We start from the raw sequence: 18,806 nt of genomic DNA on the forward strand, positions 1-18,806 counted from the left end.
AATTTAGTCCTTTTTACCTTTTTCATTATTCACAAAAAAAGCTTTTGTAATGCCTCCTGGTATATTACACTTTCTTAAATTAAGGTAAAGATCCTTACTAGCTTGGTCATTCATCTCATGTAGATGTTTAACATTTACATCCCTAATTGTGATATTCTTTATACACAGACTTAAGACCTATTCATGAAATTGAAAGCAATATGTTTCATTACAGAAGTCTAAGTTGAGAGCATGCTTAAGGCTTTGTGAACAGTTGGAAAATTTAAATAAAGAGATCCCAATATTTTAAGCCAAAGCATTGATCAACCATTGGTTTCCTCACATTTCTCACACCTGTTAAGAGCAAGTTCCATTTGATTCAGAATACATACGTAAATACTAACTGAAGCTAACCTAATCACATTAGACATTAAGACGCAAGACACAAGTCAATTTGAATTAAAACACCCCTTTATTCCAGTCACAAAAGTATGAAGCCACCATACTAAAGTGCTTGTTTTACTGATGAAATTAATCATAAGCCACACGAAGATGGTTTTTTTTCCCCCAATAAATGATCTCAACATCAAAAGCTTATACAGGATAAAAGAAGGTAATTTCTCACAGGAAAATAGGAAATCCTAAATAAATGTCATTTGGGTTCCACAGAAAAAGGACTGCAGCATGTGTATTCAGACTGGCAGCTACTGTAATTTGCAATCCATTACTCAACTTCCAAGTTTTGAGGCAGATAAATGCTCTATGCCAAAATATCCAATGACTTAAAAAAAAGGTCAAAACACATATTAGTGTTCTTTATTGGCTACAGGTAAAAATCATACAAAGTTATCATATGTTGGTGCATTGTGAGATGAAATAATTTTTAGAATAAAACAATAGCTTACAAAACCAGATGATGGAAAAAAAAAACTCTACCACTCCATAAACGTTTTAATTAGTTGTCCTTTAAAATGACTACATTAATGTTGTGTAACTGTTCAATTGCCAATGTTAATTATTGACTACTATAATATCCCATTTTAAAAGAAAACCGATACAAACCAAATGCCAGTCTCAATCTGTCTTCCCAATATGGGTGACAGTGTAAACTTACACTTACTGGAAAATCGTCCCGGAAAAGGTCAAGAGAAAAGAACACTGAATACAGGCAAATCAATATATTCAAATCAAAATGTTGTATAATGCAAAGGTATTTTAGGGTCAACACTTACAGTACATAGGCTGTACAGTACATTGTTTTGAAATCAGACATATACACACCTAGAGATATGCCTTCATGATAAAACACTAAGCATTTACCCTCTAATCAAAGAACATTTTCTTCCTGATTGATAACCCTTTCTGGTATTTTTTGGGCATGACTTTTGTGGGCAATTAATATACTGGCACACTGTTGTGATATTTCCACCCTAAAACATCTTTTTAGATGGAAATAAAAGCTGTTATGGGTTATATGAATGTTTCATATCAAAGATCTATACATTATAACAGGTGTGTGCAGACAGATGATTCATTACTTGAGTTCGCTGCATTTTATGCAATATGTTTTATTTAAAAATGTAACTCCAAATTATCGTAGGAAATATTTCTAAAACTTCTAAAAATCTTCTAATGTCTTCACTGGACACTGCTTGTATCTGATCATTTAATGTTTGTGCAAAGCTATGGTATTTACTGCAATGCAGCATATTTGATGAATTTGTTTTACAGTTTTTTATGCTTTCATGATGATCTTGTATATTTTTTAATTGATTAAACCAATTGTTGTGGCAATTTTTTTCTGGACAAAACAATCTGTTCCCTGAAATTAGTGTCTAGAACTTAAAGTAAAAACCAATTTTCCTAAGGCTTTGAAAAGATGACTTCCTATTTATTGTCTGGTGGATTGTTTAATGTATGTGGTGAATACTGAACTGCAACCTGCTAAAATCAGGACTGATTGCAGCTCCAGCACATTTGAGTTAGACAAGTCACTTGAAAGTGATAAACAATTTAAACACGGAAGACTGTTTATTTGTGTGCCAAAAATACTCTTAAGTTTATACAAGCTCATCTTTCTCTCCCAAATAGAAAGCAGTTCTCAGAGGGTACAACAATGTCTGCTGTTATATATAGGTATATTAATCTCACAAGGGCTTTTTAATATATCCACAACAAAGTACAAGCCTTATTTACAATTATTATGTTTAAATATAGTACACAGGAGTTTAAATTTGTGCTCTAGAAATATTCTGATTACTGTACAAAATAACATCAATAGAGTGTCCTTGGAAAGGGTGAGGTTACCATCTCAAAATAATAATTAAATTTAACTGAAGAAAATAAGTTTTAACAGCTAAACTCTTCTGTTGGATGACTGGCTTGAAATGTAACAGTTTTAACCAGCACCACTACACCTTGCCTTGTATCTGAAATCATTGAGACCGTATTTAATTCACCCAAGCATTTAGCCATTTTATATACATTTTCACTGGACAAACCCCCCCACAGCAAACCCAAAGCCCGGAACCCCCACACACCGGTAGTAGCCATTTCCATGTGTACTAATTTACTGTAGCCAGATTAGATTAGTTTGACACATTTCACACTGTGAAGACAATAGTTAAGATGGAACAGTGTTTAACTAACTGTATACAACCCTACCTCTTACTCTGGTGGCCTCTCAAGTTTGCATTTATGAACTGGTGCCAGAAGTAAACCATAAAAAATATCAGTGCACTAAAATGCATAAGTAGTCCACACTGAGGAAGCACTGAGCTCCTCACCAGCAGAAAATGGGAACATCATCCTAGCATTACACTGCAGTGCGCAGCCTCGATTCCAACTCTATTTTTTCAACTTTGCATGAACTTGAATTCCTGTAACCTTTCATTCACAAAAATTAGTTGACAATCTGAAATTAACCCTGCCCCCCACCCTGTAATACAACCCACAGGCCTGGTCCCAGTGAGAGCCTGTGATTGACAGGCTGATGCCTCCTGTCTGTAGGGCAGGGAGTGGTCACTGCTGTGGAGAGTGGGGATTTGAAACATTTGGGGCCCTCAGGCGTCGTTGTTGCCGTTCTCCTGTGGCTGCAGCTGTTCCTTCTCTGTGCCGTCCTCCTGGGGGGGTCGCACACGCTTGAAGAAGCCCAGCTGGCAGAAGGAAGTTGGGGGGGGATATCAGAGCCTTAAAGCAGAAACTTCCAAACGTTCCGAGACCCACTTCAGGAGTAGAAACATTTTCTATGACCCCGCTCTTACATATATTGTTTGTATAACAATATATAATATCTAGGGATACACCAATATTATTTCGGGGGAAACATCGGCTGATATCTCGGTTAGGCCATGCTCACATTGTTGTACAATGTCTTTTTACCATGAAGAATGTCTGACTAGTTCTAGTCATTCTGGTGACATTCTGGTGAGATGAATGCAAGCGAAATCTATGGTTATTACTGTTGCAGCACTTTTGACACAAGCAAAATTTCGTCCTAAAATTTCTTCTTACCGTGAAATGTGTTACCACAGCAGCACAATTATATTGAGAAATACCATTCTGGGAAAAAGGCTATATGCTGTCACAGCATTTAGATCAAACCTTCCGGTGTTTCTTGTGTCGAAAGTGCTGCAAGGGGTATCAGCGATGGATGCGCTTGCAAAGTTGCATTGATTCCACATCTAGTTTTTATATATTAAGTTGCAGCAACATGATTCATTTTTGAAGAGCAGGCTATTTGCTTTAATGAATAGATGAGATTCTTTTCTGTAAGAAGAAATTTTATGACAACGTGGAACCATACTGACACAATGTGGTAACATTAGGCTGACATTGCAAACAAGAGACATACAGTGAGGCTGCTGTTCCACGAGAAAATATTAAGTATCATAAACTTACTTTCACTTCGCTCAGCAGGGATATGCAAAGAGACTGACCACAGTTCAGTGGGACTGACAGCAGCATAGAACAAAATGAACTGTATAAGAACGGTTCATTGACGGAACACTGCAGTGACACTCTTATTGCGTCAAGTTTCCCAGGCAACAGCATGGAGGTTGAGTCATTTCGAAACAGCGCCTGCAGAGGCTCCTAAGCCAAATGATTATCCATTTCCAAATGAACTGATATTTGGCGTTATTTTCAGCGTTTAAAAAAAGCATTTTGTTGCCTGGCAGCCCACCACGTATGTACAATTATAGGGGAAACACCAAATATGGAAAATGAAGTGCAATTATTTTGTATCTGACAGGAAAATGAAAACCACCTCTTCAATTACAAATAAACAACTATTTTTGAGTGCTGTAGCACCACCTCCGTCTCACATGGGCGAGTCGACATTTAACAGCAGCGGTGGAGAGGGAGGGGCTGCAGGAAGGGTGCTTACCTTGTACATGATAAAGATGAGCAGACCCAGGAGCAGGAGCCCGGCCAAAACCGCCAGGGCGATCACCCACCCGGGAACCGGCTGCGTGGCGCCGGTCTGGGTCCAGATCACGGCTGTGTTGACCTGGGGTCGGAGAGAGGCACGGTTGGCTAGGATCGGTCGCGCTTCACTGTCGAAGGTACGGCTGTGCCCAATCCCGTTTCGCCTTCATCTACCAAAGCGAGTTTTCCTGAGCGAAGGCACTCACCACCGTGGAGTCTGAGGGGAGCTCCGACACCAGGTTTTTGTAGGGCATTTCTATGACGCTGAAGGAAGCAGAGGACCTCACGACGTACGAGTGGTTCTGGACCTCCGCCTGGGGTATGGAGACAGAGCCTGTCACCATCAAATAGAACAGAACAGGTGCAGGAGGGAGATGCAGCATGGGGGATGGGTCCACGGGGCTCACTCTCACCGTGAGAAAGGTTGCTACACCCAGTCGGGAGCGTATGAACAGGACGGCACTCTTGCCCCTCTCCAGACGGCCCACCTGACACTTGATCTTCACACACTCAGCTTTTGTGCAGTCCTGAGAACAGACACAGAACACTCAGTCTCTGTCAGTTTCTGCCACACCTGAGGCTCAGTCTCTGTCAGTTTCTGTCACACCTGAGGCTCAGGTTCCGTCAGCATCTGTCACACCTGAGGCTCAGGCTCCGTCAGCATCTGTCACACCTGAGGCTCAGGCTCCGTCAGCATCTGTCACACCTGAGGCTCAGGCTCTGCTAGCATCACACCTGAGGCTCAGGCTCCATCAGCGTAGTACAGAGAAGGTGTACTAGAGCCCTCTTTCATTTGATTCATTCAAACCAATTAACATGAAATTTGCTTAGAAACCTACTATTCCCTTTTTAGCATACCTAATTTGGAATGCCTAATGGTATTTGTAGGCCTGTGCCATCACTAAAATGTCCTCTAGCATGCACAGCTGGTGCAGATATATAGCCAGGTACCTGATCAATCAAATGAGTCATTCTAGTAATCAGACTACACAACACTTACTGATGCTATGACCAACCATGCGCCAATTTGCAAAAGTCAATTTGCAAAAGTCAGCAGTGGTTTGAATAGCAGACAGCAGGGTGCATCACACAGCCAGTCTCACTGAATGTTTGATTATGGTGTCAGACGTTCAGTGGTGGTGCGTCCACTGGTCATGTGGAGTGACGGTACCAGCGTCTCCAGGGAGTCGCCCTCCATCTTTTTTTCTTCCAGGTCACGGCGGTGCACGTGACTCCGCTTTCCGCCTTCAGTCCTGTCTGCTGTGGTGGTATTCTTCCCTGCGGCTGTGGGATTCTGGGAAATGAGAGGCAGGAAATCCCAGAGCTTGGTACATACGGTCTCAGCCAACATCCAGACAGGGAGCGTCTTGGGCAGCCGAGCATGCCGCAATAACGTTGAGGGAAAGTGTAGGTAGCGTGACAGGAGCATACCGTGACGTTCAGGGGGTTGATCTCCATGTCAGTGCTGCAGTTCATGGGCCCCTCCACCTCGTACTTGGTGATGTAGAGTAGGGAGCCGTTGTTGAACCTGTAGGGCCAGGCAATGTCCAGCATGGCCTTGCTGAAGGTGCTCGGGCCATTGTTGCGAAGCTGATAAAAATAAATAAAATCCACATTCATTCACTTAGTAGACAATCCCATCCAGAGTGACTTGCACTGTAGAACTGTGCACACGGTACGGCTGGATGAACAGAACAGACACTGAACCACTGATGTAGAGCACACCCCCACAGCCCCCGCAGCCCAATAAGCTTTTTTTTAGGTGATTGAACAAGGCGAAATTCAACTGTAATGTTGATAGACAAGTAGATGTAGCCCCTATTGACTACAAGGCAAATAGACCCCCCCCCTCAACCCAATCATCCTGAGTACCTACACATTAAGCTACATCAGTCATGGTAGACTCCCTGACAGTATACTCATTGCCGAACCTTGTCAAATCAACGTCAGTTTAACCCAAAAAGTAGATATCTCACACCAACAGTATCACGTCCGTTACAGTAGAACCTACCGGCAGCACAACGTGAATGGTATCACGTCACGTGTGTTAAATATACTGCCAAGCACAGACAGAGACGATTCAACACACGTCAACATCAAAAGTATATCATCAATCACAAAGTGGGCCAGTAATTGAATACAGACTGAAGTGTCATACCGTCAACAGAAAAAAACAAAACACAGGAATATAAAAAAACGACAGGAAAAATGCAAGAAGAGTTTAACTTAAGACCATCCAAGAAAATGGTCTCACTGAATTATTTAGGAACACCCTAACCAGACCTGGCATGCAAATTTTCTGTTAGTTCAGAAATGGCAGAGAGGGGTCAGTAAGAGGGGAGGTTCTGACCTCATAGGTGTGCTGAACCAGGGGTCCAATGTCATCTTCCAGAACGGGGTTCTCTTTGGGCTGCCAGTTGGCGATGGGGAGGAAAACCTGGTCAGGATTGGATGCACTGGGGAGGCACAGGGGGGAGGTTAGAGTCCAGACATCCTAAAATAAGCTCCTGTATAGAGGCCTGGGCACACCTATAGGGAGTCAAAAAAGCTCAACTGCTGTCCTAAATACAAATATATTAACAAAATGAGTAATTCCTAAATATATGTCTGGTGAAACCTATATTAGCTAGAGAACTATTTTTGTTTGAAAAAATAAGTGACCAATGCAGCTTCATACATAAATACAAAACACTGAAAGGATAAAACTGGGTTATCACTGAAAAATGTCTGCATCATTCAGTATCCTTCAGCATCCCTCCCCGATTCACACGAGCAGCTCCCCATCAATGTCAAGCAAAACATAGCGGGTTGTCCAAAAATAGTCAAACTCAATTTACTGACCTGTCTTAGCGTCCTACCCAGCAATATTATCATTACAGAACTAATGAAAAGGATAATCAACATTGTTGATAACTACAAAATTGCACATGTAATCAATATTCTGATTTGCTGTGACTGATTCTACCAAAGAGAAAAGCCTCCTTCTTTGTGTCCTATAAAAGGAGGAATTATTGACCAGTAAATCTACCAGTGCTTCAGCTTAGAACAGAACAGTACTTCATCAGTTGTATATCCAGCTGCTGTCATCAGTTTCCTGGACTGGTGAAAGATATGGTCTAGGGATGTCCCTGATGTCACTAGCTCTATTCAGAGTGAACCCAGGTAGTATGCGGCTAGGCAATGCTAATGCTACGAGGAACAGAGACTGCACAGCAACATACCCTCGGATTTCCACCTTGGCCAAAACTGCAAGCTGTGTGACGCTAGAAACCATAGGGCTGGTGTTATTAAACTGGTTGGAACTGCAATAAAATAAAGAGACGAGCGTTAAGAGGAATCAAGATATTCGAAAGGTAAAAAAAAAAAGTGGAAAAAAATGGCTTTCAGTTTACGGCTATTTTATATTCTGTCAGGTGGTGGTGCTGTTGTGTTAAAACTTAATGTTTGAAATCATGCCAAGATGTCATAAAATATGGCCTTGGTAAATCTACCCAGGACTGAACAACATTTAAACCACTTTGTGCAGAAAATAAACACAGCAGACAGAACAATACATCATTTTAAATGCAGGCATGTGGCAGGCAAAAAGAATAACGTGCATGTAAACAGTTAGCTTCTGTTTAAGAATGCAATCCATTTCACATTCACAACGCAAATAGCTGTGTTTCAATTACAGAGGGGAATTTTTGAGTGAAGAGATGATATGCTGGTCTGCTTTTGGCCCAGTAAACAGTCTCAGTACAGTTATGAAGAAAATGTTGACATTCTGAGCAGCATATGCAAAATTAGATGCTTACATTTTGCACGAGCGCATTATCCCAACAAGTGCATAATTAAGTGGCACATTCGTTTTTATGTGGCTACACCCAAATAACCTTGCTGGTCATGACTGAATGAGCCGTTATCGTTCTGCTTGGCTTATGCCGTACCTCTGGATCTGCAGGTCAAACTTCACCGAGGTGTCCTGCTCAGACAGGTGGTGTACGCTGAAGCGCAGTCCCACCACCAGCTGCAAACGAGGAAGAGGAAGATCAGAACACTGTCTGGTACAAGGGAAGTGGGCACAGAGACGGGAAGTGACACTGGTCACTGCGGTCTGTCGCCCACAACGCGCAGAGCCTTCACTATCTCGTTTGACGCTCGCAGTGCTCGTTTGGTGCCTTGGTGCCGTTCGTTTTCCAGTACTCTGACCCTCATGGAACCTCTCTAATCTTATCAAGGCCACAGTCTAAAGCATTGCATTGTGTTCAAGAGGATAACTCCATGCATTTAAACAACAAGAGTGACAAAAACAACAACCCCTTAAAGAAACCCGAAACCCTGCCTGCACACACTGACATTCAACGCCTTAAAAAGCAGAAATACAATGCTGACTGTTGCCAGCAGCATTAAAGGCTGGTTTGTTAGTGTTGTAATTGTAGCCCAGGGAGAGACTGTTCCCGTTGGCAGGGTTCTCCCTGTCTCACTGCTCAAGAACAGTTTAACAGCAGTGTAACAGTTCTGAACTGCAATGGTTGTGGACCACTGCATGTCCTGCAGTACCCTTTTCCTGCTATTTGTTGCCGAGTACTTCACAATATTAAGCCATAGCTAGATTGTTCATATTGTCACACCCTAAGAATCACACATGCACGTTCACTTCAAAAGACCCATCCTTTTACTGACTGTTTGTAGACAAGAGACCTCAGGATTTTTGTAGCATTATGATTAAAGAATGCTAGCAGCAATACATTTTCCTTAATTCACATATTTATTACTCCACACATTCCTAAATTGTCCTGAGTTTTATTCTTTTTTAATGCATCCAGAACCAAGGTATGAACTGGTGGAGCTGGTAAACATTAAAGCCCCATCAATAAGGGTGCCATCAGTCTGCATTCAAGCAGTGCAGTAGCGCACAGAAAGGTTTTTGGGAAAGGAATCAGTTTCCGGGGAAACAGGTGCATGCCCGTAACTGAAACCAACACTGGACCCCTGCCTCACCCAAAACTACAGACCGGTATCCCTTCTTCCATTCCTATCTAAAACTCTCGAACGTGCTGCGTCTAACCAACTTTCCTCTTTTCTTTCTAAACATAACCTCCAAGACCCTCAGCAGTCTGGTTTCAGACCCGGTCACTCGACGGAGACTGCCCTGCTCTCCGTCACTGAGTCTCTCCACGCAGCACACGCAGCATCCCGTTCATCTGTCCTAATTCTTCTTGACCTCTCAGCTGCCTTCGACACCGTTGACCATCCTACACTTCTGTCTTCCCTGACAAAATTGGGAATTTGCGGACCAGCCCTCAACTGGATTGCGTCCTATCTCTCCGGCCGCTCCTTCCAGGTTGCCTGGGCCGGTGCAGTATCAGCTCCTCGTCCCCTCACAACTGGGGTCCCTCAGGGCTCTGTCCTTGGTCCCCTCCTCTTTTCTCTGTATACTAGGTCCCTTGGCCTGTTATTGCCGCCCATGGCATGTCATATCATCTCTATGCAGATGATATTCAACTTTTCTACTCTTTCTCTCCCACAGACACTCAGGTCTCCGATCGCATATCCGCCTGCCTGAGTGACATCCAGAGCTGGATGACCAAACACCAGCTCAAGCTCAACACAAACAAAACGGAACTTCTCCATATTCCTTCTCTTACCTCTCCCACTTCTCATCTCCCCATTTCTTTAGGAGACACTCCCCTACACCCTTCACAGAGTGCCGAAATCTTGGAGTTGTGCTCGACAACAGGCTGTCACTCTCTGAGAATATCGCGGCAACCACCCGGTCGTGCAGGTTCATCCTGTACAATATCCGCAGAATAAGACCACTCCTCACCAATTATTCCACACAGCTCCTGGTCCAGGCCATGATACTGTCACGTCTGGACTACTGCAACTCCCTCCTGGCTGGCCTCCCAGCATCAGCCACCAGACCCCTACAGCTCATCCAGAATGCAGCAGCACGTCTGGTTTACAACCTCCCTCGTGACTCCCACGTCACTCCCCTCCTCATCTCCCTCCACTGGCTACCAGTGCAAGCTCGCATCCGGTTTAAGACACTGGTGCTTGCTTTCCAAGCAGTCAAGGGGTCAGCTCCTGGTTATCTGCAGAAGATGATCAGACCCTACAAGCCGGCCAGATCGCTCCGATCGGCTACTACAGGGAGGCTGATTCCTCCCCCTACACGAGCAGCAACAAGGTCTCGACTCTTTGCAGTTCTGGCCCCACGATGGTGGAACGATCTTCCAGTGGAGGTCAGAACAGCAGAGTGTCTGAGCACCTTCAAAGGGAACTCAAGACGCCCTCTTCTCTGTGTACTCTCTCCTTCCCTAAACCCCCTCCCATAACTTATAAAAAAAAAAAAAAAAAAAAATTTGTTCAGACTATCTTGTTTCTCCTTATTGTATGCATCATAGTAAAGGCTTTTTATCTACATGTTGTTCAATGGACTTAAGCGGACTTGATCCTGAGTTTGGTTACTCTGTTGTAAGTCGCTCTGGATAAGAGCGTCAGCTAAATACCTATAATGTAATGTAATGTACTCCTGCCTGTGTGCCAGATGAGGTGGGTGGCAATAGCCAATGGGAAAATAGGAAAAAAAAGACTTACTTTGGTTCCTCCTTTCATTGGGTTTCCCAGGTCACACACAACTACTTCCTGTGTCTGGTTCTCTCTTTTGTAAGCGCAGGAAAGTCTGGATAGTCTGGATGGAGTCTAGGAGGGTGACATATTGCAAACATTCAGCCTTTTGTTCCGGGATCCACCGTTCCAGTTCTGCCATTTGACTACAAAAAGGGGACAAGCTCACCTCGCTGTTGCGCACAACGCCGATGTAGTCCGCCTGCGGGGGCATGAAGACGTACAGCTCTGCCTCATAGGCCCCCTCACCTTTGTTCTCTGCCGTCACCTCCAAGGTCATTGGACTGTCATCACCAATGTAGATCTGCTTCTGATCGCTGCCGAGGGAGAGGGAGAGAGGGAGAGAGGGTTTGAGTCTCTACAAGGTACCCACTCCCCGCACAACAGGCCAAAGATGTCCCCCTCACCTCACTACTGATATCTTCAAGTCGGGCTTGCAGATGTTGTCATCCCCACAGTCCAGTAAGATGTGGGCCTGAAAAATTGAGAAGCTGCATTCAGATGTTGTTCAGACATCTTCCAACTGGAATATTCATATTGTAGTATTCTGTATACAATCAATTACTTCTTTATTGGTTACACATATTATTTTTTTAATTATTCATTATTTTATTTAAGTGGGCCATTTTTTTCTGACAGAAGACCATGCATTTAACCGAATCCTTCCTTTTTTATCCATTTGTCAATTGACTATAGACTTCCCCTTTTCAAATGAGGGTGCAGTGGACTCCTTGATCACAGACACATTCCACTGCAGTTTCTGGCTCTGCTGGGTAATGACCAGTGACAGAACAGCATGTTGTGGTGGGCCTGCCTTCAACCCTGTGAGACCCAGTGTCGCAAAAATGCAACATTTATTTCTTTTTAGTTATTCTAGAGACAGCACTTTTGCTATTCAGTTCACCATTCAGTTTAAAACATTTCCCAATTCCTTATGCCCTATACTATATTTTAGCAACATATTTGGAGTGAAACATTTTCAACTGTTACTGAGAATGTCTAGAGAACACACAACATGGATTTGTAAATATATCAATGTCTGGGTATCACAGGGTTAAATCCTACTTCCAGGAATGGCCTTCTGCCCTCAGTTTTTGATGTGTTGCAACTCCTCCAGACAGACACACCCATCCTTGCATACCCGCATAGCAAGTAAACACCAAACCTCAGATGTGAAAGCAAATATATTTCTGCTTTCCCTAAGGGTACAAAGTGTTCTGGAACTATCTTGAACAATCCAGGAGAAGATAGGGGGCTCTGGACACATAGAGCTTGTACCTGTTTGTATATGCTGGCAGGGGAGAACTGGTTCAGGATGGGCAGAAGGCCGGTTTTGTCGGCTGCAGTTTTATAATCCAGGCTGTACTCCATGAAAATGGTAATGGGCGTGATCTTGTCCCTGAACTCTGAGTCATCCTGCAGGGAGGAGCACACAGTGAGCTCACACAATCGGGGAGGGGCTGCCTAACCATTCAGCACAGAGCACAGTCCATATATGGTCACACCTGTGGTTTCGCTACCCACTAGAGTACAGGGTTTCATTTCAAAGTGATACTTTTGCAAAAGCCTGCACTTAAACATAACAGTAATAACAGAGGCTGTGGTCTATTAGCTAAGAGGAGGTTCATGTAATTGTGTAACTAGATGGAATTACAGTATATAAGATTTAGGAACAGCACTTGTCAGTGCAGGAAAATATGAATTAAAAGCTTAATAAATTAAAAGGCTTTAGTTTAATCGCAAACAAGTATTTTCTCATCAGAGCTGTACCTACACTATACAAATTTTAGAATGAAGATATATGATATATGCCGTTTTACAATGCGATATGTTGTACTTTTCTTCATTTTCCCCACATTTTTACTCTAGGTTTGAACTTGAAATATGGTACTTAAATTGATCATGAACACGAGTTCATTATCAGAGAGACCTGACCAAATGAAGCCCACCAAACCCCGGATGAAGCAGAGTGTCGGCCAATGACACGCCCCAGACTGAAACTGCCAACCAGGAGATTACAGGGCTCAGGTTGTGCTCAGAGATGAGCGTTTGTACCCACTGAGCCACTTGGGAAACCCAGTGTACTGTGCCTCATACTACTTTTACTCTATAAAGGGAACCTTGGACTGAAATACTAGTTAAATCCTATATCTATACATACAGTTCTACTGTATACATATACACATACACTCCCAAGTTTTATTTCAGCACAACTTCCCTTGCAGCATTTAACATGTAAAAGGTAGTAGAAGTACATTAGGAATCCTTATATTACATGCACACTTAGCAGTGACCCTTAACCAGAGGAATAAACAGTGCTTACTTGTTTAGAATACACAGTGGGCTTTGATACAGACATTTATTAACACTTAAAGAAATACTATGCAGGATTTTTTATTTGAAAATATAATAAAATATCTATGCTACAGCATATATGGCATAATGCACTGGCAATCTCTGTGTTTACGCACTTTCGCCAAATTTGTGCACCTTTGCCTGTATTTGTTGGCTGGACTGCAACAGCGGGGCCAGCCCTACAAACGCAAATGTCTGTGACTGACTGAGTGAGTGACTGAGTGAGTGAGTGATGAAGTTACACCATTGGTCGGCCGAGATACAAAAAGCTGACCAGGCTAGTTCAAGAACTGGAGTTAATCTTGCTTTACCTCAGTGGCTTCAGCTGAAGTTCGCCACGTGGATTAAAAGCAACACCGAGTCGGCTTGTTTTCTGTTGGACCTGTAGGTAACGTTACCTGCAGTGCGAAGCTGGCGACAATAAGGACTTTTGTGAAGGTCTAAAATGTTCAAATTTAATTTCTGAATGATAACACCACGATTAAGTTGAATACAGTGGAATTAAGGTATAATCAAATCTGCCTTCTTGCCGTCACTCACGGTCACTCATTTCAGGATCATTACCTCTAGCTATCCAGCTAGCTATGTTAGGTGGGGTAACTTACTCTGCGTGAGTGGGTGTCATTAAAGACGGAGGAGGAGACTTAGCTTGTAAACACAGGCTAAGAAACTCTGCATAGTATGCCTTTAATCAGAGGTGCAGAAGCAATATCTAACTGCTTTTCAAACCCGTCTCCTTAACCACTTAACCACAAGTCCATGTCTAATCATGCAATAACAGACGGACTCTTTTGCAATCACTCACTATTAAGAAGGCGTCCAGCTCTTCACAGGCTGGGCCTTTGCCATTGGTGACGGTCATGTTCTTTGAATACTGGGACATCTTGTTATGCAGGAAGAGCACACGCTTTATCGCCCCCTTGTGTTTGAGTTTATCCAGGACCAGCTCCACCTGGAAGTCTGAGGAACCAAGAAACAGGATGCATCAGAGACTTTAATGACAGTAAGAGCAGGGCCTTGGTATTAGTGTGCCTTTCAGTTTTTTTGCTCAGCTCTTTGGGTAAAGACTGGCTGTTTTGTAGCCACAGGCTATTTGGAGACCAGTGTAATGGCTCAGCTGAGCAGTGTGTATCTTACAGCTGGTTTACGGTAAGGTACGCAGTATCATAGTATAGGAGGACCAGCTGACCCACAAACAAAAACACACATATGCATAAATACAGCAATACACAACAGTAAAAAAGAGAGCAAGAGAGCATTTTCAGCGAAATGTAAAAATAAAACACTACCGTGAGACAAAAAAAGCGGTCTGTGTTAGGACTTGTATAAGACCAGTCTGGACCTTCATTCTGAGCTGCAAAAACAGTAGCCATCAATAAGCACGAAGAAATAAAGAGAAGAAAGTTCAAAGGGCCGTTCGCAGCATGTATTGAGAAAATAATTAATAGGACACCCTGCCTGTGGTCTTTTATGTGCAGAACCTATGTCTGGCAGGCATTATGCACTCAATATGGTGCCATATACGAGCCGGAAGCGCGGTTTTTACAGGGAGTGCACCACACAGCGTGTCCTTCTCAAACAGACAGAGCTGTGATGGTACAAGCACAGACAGCATGTATTCACAGGTTCACTCTGATACAGGTCACATGTCACATGTTTACTCCCAGCAGAACTAGGGAAAGGAACAACTGTGCACAAAAACAGAGGAAATGACTTTATGTGGCGCCACAGACCATGATTCATCACAATGGTTAACAGAAGGGGAAATCCATGCTCAAAATATAGCACCAGAGAAGCAAAAAATAAAAAACATCTATCAGCAATGTGTCTGACTGTGCCAAGAAACAGGATTTCATAGGTTTTTCTAATGCACAATTAAATATTTTTCAAGGACATTTTTCATTTTTTGTTTTTAAATGTATGCTATTGTAATGGACTCAAGGAAAAACTTAATTAGCCTTAAACCGAGCACTTTTAAGCAAGCACTTCTGCAGCCTGCAAAATCTCTTTCAAAATCTAGCATTCTCAACGTTTTAAATGATCCAGCAGGCTCCATCTCTCACTGGATTTTATTTATTATTAAAAACATCTCCAAATAAATCTAAATTTAGATTTTGTCTTTAGAGATCAAACCCCACTGAACAGCTCCTATGTTATATATGTGTTTGGCCTACACTATTACTCAAATAAATCCAGCGTGGTATTTAATGTTGCCGTTTCTGGTCATCTTCCAATAACATCAGTCATAAAATAACCATGGAGTTTTGGAAGAAAGTTGAAAACCATGAGAACTTACGCAGTAAAGGAGGACTCCCCTTTCCACTGGCCTGCAGACAGTATTTCACTTTAAAGCTGAACAGAAGAGAGAGACAAACTGCTTAATTTCAGGCTAAATATTATTTACACAGACGCGAGGTTAGATGATAAGGTTAAATGAAAACAATTCTTATGTGCCCACATCTTTTGTCTGGTCAACACTTGTAATCTCAGAACATTCCCATAAGAAAAACAAAGGGAAACACCAATGCCAATACTCCCGCTGTTCGTGCCAGTTTATGCACTGCTCTGTATGAGTCACTACTTCATGAATAACTTGTAACTTGTTCTGCCTTGTCGCCACTGATTCCATGCTGTAGGAATTTGTAAGCTGATACAGACCTAAAAAGCTGGTTGTTTCTTAAACTTAAAATGGCCTAGTCAATTCAGAAAACTCCATATATGATATTACAGGACTTCTTCAATACTAGGCTAAATTCAAATGTTTTCCCTTAATTGAATGAAGTGAAATGGTATTGACCAGAACACTGCCTAGGGCAAATATACATTGGTTCAGCCGACTGTAGTCACGACTTAAAAATATTCCTTAAAAATAAGTTATGCTTTGGATTCTTACTCATTTCACTGACAATAAACCACATAAGAAAACATACGTAGCCCAATAATGGTTTTGCCTGTGATGACAGCCGAAGTATGAAGCCCAGTGTAGAATCCAACATTTCAATAAACAAGAACAAAAAACAAAGCAGGGGCAGAGCAACAGCCTCCTAAAGAATCATTGAAGCCATTAGAATCAGGTCAGAACTGCATGCTCTGTTAAAGGCTGATAGGTCTGCGCAGCTCCAGGGACAGGGACAGTGAGAGCGATGGCACCTCTGCCCTGCGCATGCAGCTCTGAGTCACTGAGTCTCGCGCAGCTCAGCTGGCCGCCTTCCCTGTCTAGCCTGGCCGGGAACGCACATGCATACGCAAAATTTTTTTTGCCAAACTGTAAACATATATATATATATATATATATATATATATATGTGTGTGTGTGTGTGTGTGTGTGTGAGTGTGTGCATGTGTGTAGGCTAAAGTCGTCAATATTTGTATTTTTTTGTAATCAGAGGTTGCACAATATCACTGTATAAAGCGGACCAGGTGATGAAAAAGGCTCCATTTAAAAATTTCTGATGTTCTCCCAAAATGGAGATATTTGGAATGAAGGACCCTCCTGGATATATGCACAGATATATCATCTGCACAGTTTCAATTATTTATTCCATCCCAAATCAAAGACTAATGTGAGCTGACCCCTTCAATGGGAAATCCGGTAGAGATAACAGAAAAATTTCATTTAAAGTTGCCTTTAATGACCACTATGAAGCTCAACATTCACTTTATTACAACATAAATGTTTTTTATTTTATGTTTTTGTGTATATTTATATCAACCTTGCTAATTATGGCTATTTGTCACTCCTGTGATACATGTAGTTAACATATCATTGCATACAGGGTTTGTAAGTCAAAAAATCGTAATAATAACGATGATGGTGAAGATTATCTCCCTAGTGCCTGCTTGTCACTCACCAGGACACAGTAGTGGCGGTGCCGGGCAGGGTGCAGGTCTTGTCCTCCGGGTTCAGGATCTGGGGGCTGATGTCCAGGGTTGCATTCACACCGATGACTGGACGAGCCCTGGAGTCAGACCACAGCAGAGGGTCAATATGTGTTACTAGCACAGAAGAACAGAATATATCCCCCTATCCACACACACACATGCACATGCACAGGCAAACAAATGCACACACAAACACACGCACACACCATAATATCAGAATAATATTATGATTAAGATAAAAACTGCAGTAACATGACAGAAATGAAATATGGTTTTAAAAAGACAAAATCATATGTAGCTTAGCCACACCTGACCACACCTCTGCAAAGATAACAGGGTGAGACTGGACAGAGACTAAGAGAGGCTGTTGACTCATGTTTGACCGATCCTGCCCTGTTCTGATTCAGCTTAGTCAGCTGTTACACTACAGGAAGTGAGCGTTCCCAGGCAGGGGAGTGTGTCAGATTTCACAATCCACCAGTTTTCCCCTCTCCAAATAAACACAAACCCAGCATTAACAAACTGGCATTAACTTACAACTGTTTCAAGGAGACCAGTCACTTTACGCCTAGCTTCAATTGGGATATACTCTCCGTCCGTAGACACATGAATGATCACAAAATGCAGTAACTACTTCACAAATATGCCAGTAATGCAAAGCAAGTGCATTAAAACTATTAGTGAGATGGACTCCATTTTGAATACTAAAGAGGATACCACGAACGGCTGCGACAATCAATAGTGATATGAATAGGAAATAATTAGCTGAGTATCTGTGTCAATCAATACAGTGCAGGCAGTGACACACAGCAGCTTTCTCTGAGAGCACGTGGATGTCAGGCAGCTTGGCTTGCCTTCAAGCACTCGGCCTGCACTTCTCTCTGCGCTTCGCTAATTGCAAAGAAAATGTGCTCTCAGTTAAGGCGGCACTAAACATAAAACGCTGTACATTGAATGCACGCCTGACTTCAAAGAAACTGGTACCTGTAAAGAACGGCTTTATCCGCCCCAAAGACGCCAACAATTAGGTCTGCAAAAAAAAAAGAGAGAAAATATTACTTTAATTTTCTCTGATGCCGTAACACGAGCTTAAAACAAGATAACAAGTAGTAAAATAGTCAAGCAACAAATCCAGTCTTTTAATAGACAGCTAAACCCATCTCAATTGCACCAAATCTAATGAAATCTAATTCCTGTCTCTGTTCCCACCTAAGCACAGTGAAAAACAGATATGCAGCATTTTGGGTTGTTCTATCTCCTCAGCTGCAACTCAGACCAAATCCCTATACTATACTCACATATAATACTAACAATGATAATGGCTTTAATTCAGAGGTGGAAAATCCAGAATCAGAAAGTAAAAGTCCACCCCAGTATTTTGTTCCAATCACCTCGATTAGCCAATCAGCACGACTCTTCAGCCAGAAGGTAGAACTAATTGGTGAAATCAGCCTGCTGAGTTCATGGGCCTAATAAACACAAGGCAGGAATTTCTGACCCCTGGACTTTCCACCCCTGCTTTCATCTGTATAGCACCTTTCACCAGAGCA

At 42.5% G+C, this 18,806-nt stretch overlaps 1 protein-coding gene across 1 annotated transcript in view; it reads right to left on the reverse strand.

Moving 5' to 3' along the window:
* Nucleotides 1-432: 432 nt before the first annotated feature.
* Nucleotides 433-18,806, reverse strand: part of itgav (integrin, alpha V) — a 31,207-nt gene continuing 12,833 nt past the window's right edge. The window contains exons 14-30 of the mRNA XM_064327290.1: nt 18,241-18,286; nt 17,226-17,333; nt 15,671-15,726; nt 14,180-14,334; nt 12,298-12,435; nt 11,427-11,494; nt 11,189-11,336; nt 10,990-11,094; nt 8,337-8,416; nt 7,629-7,709; nt 6,758-6,863; nt 5,839-5,997; nt 5,579-5,701; nt 4,821-4,934; nt 4,614-4,721; nt 4,367-4,489; nt 433-3,134 (exon numbers count right to left, since the gene is read on the reverse strand). Of these exons, the coding sequence (XP_064183360.1) occupies nt 3,042-3,134; nt 4,367-4,489; nt 4,614-4,721; nt 4,821-4,934; nt 5,579-5,701; nt 5,839-5,997; nt 6,758-6,863; nt 7,629-7,709; nt 8,337-8,416; nt 10,990-11,094; nt 11,189-11,336; nt 11,427-11,494; nt 12,298-12,435; nt 14,180-14,334; nt 15,671-15,726; nt 17,226-17,333; nt 18,241-18,286 (1,811 nt within the window). The 3' untranslated portion in view covers nt 433-3,041. The remainder of the gene's footprint in view (nt 3,135-4,366; nt 4,490-4,613; nt 4,722-4,820; nt 4,935-5,578; nt 5,702-5,838; nt 5,998-6,757; nt 6,864-7,628; nt 7,710-8,336; nt 8,417-10,989; nt 11,095-11,188; nt 11,337-11,426; nt 11,495-12,297; nt 12,436-14,179; nt 14,335-15,670; nt 15,727-17,225; nt 17,334-18,240; nt 18,287-18,806) is intronic.

Source organism: Anguilla rostrata, chromosome 3 (genome assembly GCF_018555375.3).
Source record: "Anguilla rostrata isolate EN2019 chromosome 3, ASM1855537v3, whole genome shotgun sequence".
NCBI classification, from domain to species: Eukaryota; Metazoa; Chordata; class Actinopteri; order Anguilliformes; family Anguillidae; genus Anguilla; species Anguilla rostrata.